Genomic DNA, 7,762 nt, shown 5'->3' with positions numbered 1-7,762 from the left:
TTTGCCAATTTAGCTAGATCCGACAACAACTGATTTTCACGTCATCTGCTTATACTCTCCAGCGCGGCGCCCCCTTGCGTCAATTAGCTGAAACTCGTTAATTGTATCCCTCCGCGAGTTCCGGTTCCGATACAGGCTGAACATAAGGCTCAACAACCTTTTTTCCATGTTGGTTGGCAGCACTGCCAGAAATCCGCAGTATTTGAAATTGTAAGAATTGGATAGAGTGATAATATTGAGTTTGGTAGTTAGAAGCATAAAATGGACGTTTTATCCTCAGAAGAGTATTTAGATATCTTAAGTAGTTTGAATATATTGTTGCCAAAGTTTTTTGGAGAATCTAGTACTATTCTTAGCATTCATAACCAGCTAATAGATGCTAATTTAGTAAGCACTATACTTCAACACATTCACGGTTCCTTTGTTTCGCTTTATAATAGAAATAAACCATGTAAAAGGAAGAAAGGAGAACTCGGTGATACGAAATCGAAAAGTGATCTCGTCGTTTTTATGTTTTTACAATCTGTTAGACAGAACATGGATTTCTATAAATCGACAACTTTGCCCATTGGTCAAATAGATGACAATGAATTGTTACTCTTGTGCCAAGCGTACGCTGAAGGCATTCTAAATTACTGGTGCCAAAAACGTAGAATCTCTAGCATACTAAATACTGTCACTGATGATAATGACGAAGATATTCAAGCTAATATTGAAGATGAAGTATGTGAGATCTCTCTTAACGGTTGGTGGAGGATGTATGGGGCAAATATGGAGAAAGAGCAAAAGGAGATCTTTCCTTGGAAATAAAAGTCTGAGCGACAAACAGATTGCTGAAGCAAAGTTACTCTATGACACAGTTCTGAATCTTCGCCAAACTAATGAGGAGAAAGAACAGATATTATTCTCAGGGATCAAAATAAGAGATGCTGGAGGATTATTTATACCTAGAGAACAACTGCGACATTACCTACTCATCCTAAATAGGATTTGTAGATCAGTACTTAACCAGAAGGGTATTCTAAAACATGGCCGAAATATTCTTCAAGCTGTGGTTGACGCCGTGAAAGAAAATCAAGAAACACTAAGGGAAGCGTTTTTGGTTGGAACAGAAGCTGTGATTGGATATGATGCGGCTGAAGCCTTTCAAAGGGAATTGGAAAGAAAATTTGTTCACGCACTTAGCAACGAATTTCTAACTGCAATGGATGAAAGGATAAAAGATGAAAAAAATGATCGTTCAAAGGGAGCTAGTGGTTTGCGAGATGAACTATACATTCTATCCAAGAAAGGTAGCAAGAAAGATTCCCCCAAGATCTCGGACGCTTCATCATCGAAAAGTAAGCATTCTAAAACGCCATTAACAGTAAACACGAAAACAGCTTCACAACCGCAAACACCGAAATCTAAACCAACGCAACCCAACAAGAAATCTAGTAAAGCTTCACCACACGTTTCAATCATTAAGAAAAGAAAATATTCAAGAAAAGAGACAAACGATGGTGCAACTAGAAGTGCAAACGTTAAACATGTCGATATTCAAGTTCCATCCGAACCTACGGCAAATGAAATTCTAGTCACCCCTAAAAAAAAGAAACCTATAAAGCATTGTGATTTGGTTGAAAAGCTGTCGGAAGAACAGCCCTACAAGGGTAGGCCAAAAAGAGTGATAAAGCTTCCTAGTCGATATGAGTGATATTTTTTATTTTTTTTTTTTATTACTTAACGAGTTTAGAGTTAAAATATTTAAACATTTGTTATTTTTTAGTTGTCATCAGAGAAATTAAAGTTATTTTTTGCCAAATTTATCACCAAATGATTCTCTCACATACAGGGGTACATCGCGATATCCTTTTCCGCTGTGATGACCTTTAATGTCTATTCTTGTTAGGATTGACTTGCGCGATGTGTTAAAATTCACGCTTGTAAGCTTTCCTCCAGCTGCGTGTTTATATTGCGAGAAAAGGGTTTCAACAGCGCTGCCGTTAATGCGTATTGGGCTCAAGTAATGATCGCCATTGGGATAAATTCTGAGGTATTCTTCTGTTAACCCTTTTATCCCGTAGACCATCACACGAAGCAATGTCCACGTCTGCCATGAAATAAATTTTTTCTGGCGAGGATGCCCAGGGATAAAATCTTTATCTTCATCTAAAATTAAATTATATTATATATTCTAAAAGAGACCAGGGTTCATTAAGAAAACCAATATCTACGGATATTCAATTTCCTACCTAGAAGACTTTTCAGCCAATTTGTGAAATACTGAAGCGCCTTATCCAGGTTTTTTATAATATCACCATCTGTTGAGTCAATTTTCTTGAATTTTTGGAAAAGTCCCTCCTCAAATAACCACTTGCATGCGGTAAGGTGGGTCTCGTACATAATCCCCCTGGACATAATCCCCCCGGACAAAATCCCCCTATTTTGGATTTGCCAAGACTTTTTCCACCCGATTTTAGACGCGTTTGTACAAAATCCCCCCAGAGAAAACGTCCAGGACAAAATCCCCCAAAAGGAAAACTGTTCAACAAAATCCTACCGAAAGGATCATTTTATTGAAAATCCCCCAGATAATAGGCATTTAGAAGTAAAGGTAAACGGAAGCCCAAATCCAAAGATTATCTTTAATAATAATGCAAAAGTATAATTCACAAGAGTGAAAGGTATTGCAAACAATGTTCCTAAACCAAAAGAAGTAAACTACTGATTTTGTTTTAACTTATTTCCAAAATTCCAATATTTTGGAAAAGGCGGAAATTTATGTTTAGTCAGCGATATTTTGGAAAAGGCGGAAATTTATGGTTAGTCAGCAATATTTTGGAAAAGGGGGAAATTTATGGTTAGTCAGCGATATTTTGGAAAAGGCGGAAATTTGTGGTTAGTCAAAAATATTTTGGAAAAGGCGGCAATTTATGGTTAGTCAGCGATATTTTGGAAAAGGCAGAAATTTATGGTTAGTCAGCAATATTTTGGAAAAGGCGGAAATTTATGGTTATCAGCAGTATTTTGGAAAAGGCGGAAATTTATGGTTAGTCAGCGATATTTTGGAAAAGGCGGAAATTTATGGTTCGTCAGCGATATTTTGGAAAAGGCGGAAATTTATGGTTAGTCAGCGATATTTTGGAAAAGGAGGAAATTTATGGTTAGTCAGCGATATTTTGGAAAAGGCGGAAATTTATGGTTAGTCAGCGATATTTTGGAAAAGGCGGAAATTTATGGTTAGTCAGCGATATTTTGAAAAGGCGGAAATTTATGGTTATCAGCAGTATTTTGGAAAAGGCGGAAATTTATGGTTAGTCAGCGATATTTTGGAAAACGCGGAAATTTATGGTTAGTCAGCGATATTTTGGAAAAGACGGAAATTTATGGTTAGTCAGCGATATTTTGGAAAAGGCGGAAATTTATGGTTAGTCAGCGATATTTTGGAAAAGGCGGAAATTTATGGTTAGGCAGCAATATTTTGGAAAAGGCGAAAATTTATGGTTAGTCGGCAATTCATACTATTTTCTCCATCATTGGTTCCGCTTTTCCTCGTAGGGGGAATACTACTATTTTTACTACTATCCTACTAAAACATTTTCCACTGTGGAAAACGACCTCTAAAATAGGAATGACCCTTAAGGGTTCGTCTCCAAGGTGGGGATTTCGTTCCGTAAGCGGGGGATTTTGTCTCCAATTTGGGGGGGGGGGGATTTTGTCTCCAGTTTGGGGGGATTCTGTCTGCAAATGGGGGGATTTTGTCTTATACCCATTTGGACGGGGGGAAATATTTGGAGGGATTATGTCCAGGGGGATTATGGGAGTCACCCGCGGTAAGGTAGTCATATGTTGCCATAACATTTTGCGCATCTTCTGGTTTATCGTCTTCATTCGGGGGATTGGCATACTCGTACAGTGCGGACAGAACTTCATTTTGCTGAAATATGTTGTCAGTTCAAATTTGGTACATGAGTGCCATTATGGACAATCGCTTTACTTGTAAAATGCGTGCCGGTTTAACATTAAGCTTCGTCCAAGCATCGCGATCAATGTAACTCTGAAGTAGGTCTGGAATAAGTCGAGGAATTTCATTGGCTCGCAATTCATCATCCCTTTTCTTAAGCTCCACAATTTGTTTCCACCCAAAATTTAGGCCATTGATGGAAAAGTTTTTGGCTCTCTCGGGGTCTGAGGCGTACAGCTGGTTTACCAGGTTCTTTAACTAGTGTAAATTTATCCTGAATAAGGTTAAAACATCTGAAAAATTTAAAATATGCTCTTGTACCTGGAGAGATGGACAAATGATAAAATATATGTTTCTGTCTAGTCGAAATGGGTTTGGAAATGACACTGGTACTTCCACATTAATTTCACCATTGATGAACTTGTAGCTTGGGAAAGTTTGAACCCCCACCATCATCTTAATTACTGATAAGTTAGCACTAGCACCATCACAAACAATTCCAGAAATATTGAAACCTTGAAACTGAAAACCTTTCAAGACTTGAAGTAGGCATTGTGATGTGAAATGTGCGTCGGCTGTTGATGCTACCGAGAAATATGGCCCAATCACATCGTAGTTTGATGTTAAATCTCTCCAGAGGAACTGAAGCATGTAATTGGCCTTCGTAATATCCTTATCATCACGGACCTCTTCGTATAGATCTTCCAAGTAAGAGTATTCCTCTTTTGGCATTGCCAGGCCCATAATTTTGTGATTCTTACTATTCCAAATTATTTTTGCCGCAACTTTAACTTCGTCAAAAATTAATAGCCCATCTGCTCTTGGTTCTGCTAGTCCTAATGAAACCTGTTCTTTTCTGAACATGTCGTATGTTTTCTTCTGTTCTTGCAAATATTCGTAGTTTATCCCAGGTTCATCGAAATTTTTGGATGTTTTTCTACGTAAGCTTCTCAATGATGGCAAGTTCAAAATATTGAAGCCTCTAAGGGCTTCATATGCGGCCTTACTCCTACAAGCAACGGCCATTGCTGTTTTAAATTTAAATATTATTACTTTCATAATTATTTGTTTATTTATAAATAAATTATTTACCAATTCGGTAAGTTATAACACTCCACCGATTTTTGTGTTTCCCATTTGCTGAAAATTACATTATGACGTTTAAAATTTACTCAGTTATAAAAACTTTTCATGTACAGATTAAGTATACCATTCTTTTGTTGATCTCCCAGAAATGCTTCTTTTTCTTTAGTGGAATACATCTCACAATCTTCTTCCCAAACTTTGCGAAGCCTTCTACGATTGTCTTTTTTCGTTTGCTCCATTTCATTTTCTTCAGAAAATATGGTGTTTAATTCATCAGAAAATCTATTTCTTATTATAGACGTAACATTTTTCATTTCATCATGCTGCTTGTCAGTCATAGATATTCTCAGTTCATTTAGATTAGCCTTTAACCTGATGTTTTGGTTTTTAACGTTGTGATACCTGTAGGACACTTTCCTCTTTTACGCAGCAAGGCTGCATGGAGAAAGGTATGAGGTTGGGCATGTGGAAGAGGGTTCACTTCTCCTTTTACGGGCACGAGGACTTGATAAGGATTTTATACGTCTTTTCAAACAAGAGTTTCTTAAGTACCGCAGAAGACTTTTACAGTCTTTGCAAATGTTTGATCCGTCATCACTAATACGAACTTTCTTAAACCAAACTGGGCAAGAGGCTGAAGCAATATGTTTGTAGGGGTACTCATAAATTCGTAACGTTTTTGGTTTCACTGGCAATTGGGATAAATTATCTTTGAAGTCAGTGGCAATACCGATGCAAAACACGTTACTAATATTTGATAAATCAAATAGTATATCACGAGTCTTAACATCGAAGAAAACATTATTTTGGAAAACAATATGCTCTTTAACAACCCCTTTAAAAAGTACGACGACCTTCAAAACTCCATCAGAATTCAGTACATATTTTATCGGCTCTGTGTTATACGAATCTTCAAATGAATCCTTTCTTGTTATCTCCAATATGCACTTAAATATATATAACAATAATTTTTTTAATATCTTGGACCTTCATTAATATTTGGGATTTTCCCCTTACATACCTTTTTATCTGTTGTGCGTTTTTCAGCTAATTCGAGATTCTTAAATTGAGATGCCAACTTTTTAAATGGTTCACCCAAAACTGTGGGAAATTCCTCGGGACTATTACATCTCATTCCTTGATCTACGTAATCACTTTGGCCTGGGGGTTGTAAACATTTCAATTTCTCCTCACAATCTGTCGAGGTACATTCCAGTCCCTACCCAAAAACACACATTAATCCTTAAGTACATCATATACTTGAAATAAAACGCAAAAGATAAATACTTCATTAACTGGGGATAGAAGTTTATTCTGATGGGTAACTTCTGCCGCTGAATTAGCGCTTGTGCATTCTTCATGCTAATGTGAATATACATTTGTAATTAATAAACCGATTTATACAAATATTATATCTATTTTTGCTTTAGTTTTTCGAACTTTAACATCATAAAGCACAAACCTGATTTTCTGAAGAGACTTCTTTTGTCAGTTTATACTTAAGCCTTGGCAATTGGTTTTGCAAGTTAAGAACCGTTTGAGTAGATACAGATTTAAATAGTTTTAGATTCAAATTACACTGAGTAGATTTGCTTGCCTTACTACCAACTTCACCAATATGAGGATTATTAGACTTTAAAATGCTGTACATTTTCCAAATTAAAGTGCGAAGTTACGCGAAACGCGCCTAAACAACGGCAAATTCACGACTGAAAGCGAAACGTAGTCTGCACTCTCCAGAAAAAAGTAGATCCCCTGCTCAAACCATCCACTGAATTAAACGTATAAGAGACAAAGCTAGGGCACAGTACCCAACAATACAAGCGCGTTCTAGTCGAGCTAGCTTTTTCTCTATTAGCTCTCATCAATGGACACATTCCAGCCAATAAAAAAATTCGAAGTTTTGGTGAACAACGACTATAGTATTATCGTGTCCACGCTTTAGCCTGCTAACTAGTCACTAGTGAAAATAGGTTCTCGACATCCATTAGTATAGGAAATGAGGTAATTGGCAAACTTATGTTTAATTATTGTACTTATGATAACATCAAATTGCATAGAATTAATTGGTTTTTTAAATATTTTCTTAACGGGAGTGTAATGGCTAGAGATAAAAAATGTCAAAAATATTAACAAAACGAATGAATAGTGAAGTAAACAGTTATGACTTCTCCTAATAGCAACTTTTATTGTTTCGGTGATCAGAGAAATCAAACCTTAATGTAATGTTACCCATGATTTCACAATGTACTATATATGTATATTTTGCGATCAAGTTCATTTATTGTTAATTAGATAGATGTTTTTGAAAATTTCTTATTTATACGAGATCAGCGTCTTTAGCCATTCCATAAAATATGGAGTTTGAATTCTTGAGTAAAATTGAAGGTGAATCAAATTCTGCTATTTCTCCTTTATCCAGTACAATAACTCTGAAACAAAAAACGCAAAAAAGGTTGTATATCACTACATTAAAAGAAATTTGAATGTCTAAGGAGTTAGCACAAAACCGTAGGTTGCATGGTCTAGTCAATAGGAATTCATAATTTTTTCTCTACTATAGTGTGTTCGAAGAAAGAAATATATCTATAAATTTACTCAAGTTCCATCCATAAAGGAAAATACAACACTGTCAAATCCCCTAAATTGGCAAAATTATTCGACCAAGAAGTTATATCTAGTATCTCAGAGAGAAGGTATAAATTCGCCAGATTTCCAGCTTTATCTCCA

General features: G+C 36.2%; 4 protein-coding genes across 7 annotated transcripts in view; all 4 read right to left on the bottom strand.

The window, feature by feature from the left end:
• Positions 1-1,695: 1,695 nt before the first annotated feature.
• LOC149616652 (uncharacterized) lies at positions 1,696-2,894 on the bottom strand. The gene is made up of 2 exons (XM_089857438.1): positions 2,235-2,894; positions 1,696-2,151 (listed from the first exon to the last, which is right to left on the bottom strand). Exons 1-2 carry the CDS (start codon positions 2,398-2,400, stop codon positions 1,790-1,792), a joined length of 528 nt encoding a protein of 175 aa, XP_089713564.1. The 5' UTR covers positions 2,401-2,894; the 3' UTR covers positions 1,696-1,789.
• A 489-nt stretch (positions 2,895-3,383) lies between these two features.
• Positions 3,384-5,370, bottom strand: LOC149616651 (uncharacterized). Its single transcript, XM_089857430.1, has 5 exons — positions 5,157-5,370; positions 5,039-5,086; positions 4,268-4,974; positions 3,980-4,204; positions 3,384-3,919 (listed from the first exon to the last, which is right to left on the bottom strand). The coding sequence occupies exons 1-5, from the start codon at positions 5,368-5,370 to the stop codon at positions 3,746-3,748; spliced, it is 1,368 nt and encodes a 455-aa protein (XP_089713556.1). The 3' UTR covers positions 3,384-3,745.
• An 84-nt stretch (positions 5,371-5,454) lies between these two features.
• Positions 5,455-7,071, bottom strand: LOC149616650 (uncharacterized). 4 transcript variants are annotated; one of them, XM_089857436.1, is made up of 5 exons: positions 6,495-7,071; positions 6,320-6,394; positions 6,054-6,251; positions 5,866-5,979; positions 5,585-5,720 (listed from the first exon to the last, which is right to left on the bottom strand). In XM_089857436.1, the coding sequence occupies exons 1-5, from the start codon at positions 6,681-6,683 to the stop codon at positions 5,718-5,720; spliced, it is 579 nt and encodes a 192-aa protein (XP_089713562.1). In that variant the 5' UTR covers positions 6,684-7,071; the 3' UTR covers positions 5,585-5,717. The 4 variants fall into 4 exon arrangements, with proteins under 4 accessions (XP_089713559.1, XP_089713560.1, XP_089713562.1 ...); XM_089857435.1 differs by having other exon boundaries at positions 5,651-5,779; XM_089857433.1 differs by having other exon boundaries at positions 5,455-5,979.
• A 29-nt stretch (positions 7,072-7,100) lies between these two features.
• The window catches only part of LOC149616645 (ATP-binding cassette sub-family C member 1-like), a 42,240-nt gene continuing 41,578 nt past the window's right edge, over positions 7,101-7,762 (bottom strand). Inside the window, exon 23 of the mRNA XM_089857427.1 lies at positions 7,101-7,464. Within this exon, the coding sequence (XP_089713553.1) occupies positions 7,353-7,464 (112 nt within the window). The 3' untranslated portion in view covers positions 7,101-7,352. The remainder of the gene's footprint in view (positions 7,465-7,762) is intronic.

Source organism: Phalangium opilio, unplaced genomic scaffold (genome assembly GCF_054372755.1).
Source record: "Phalangium opilio isolate 3A_F unplaced genomic scaffold, DU_Popi_V2 ptg000217l_1, whole genome shotgun sequence".
In the NCBI taxonomy this organism is placed as follows: Eukaryota; Metazoa; Arthropoda; class Arachnida; order Opiliones; family Phalangiidae; genus Phalangium; species Phalangium opilio.
Note: the sequence above shows the minus strand (reverse complement) of the source record. Positions and strands in the feature narration are given on the sequence as shown.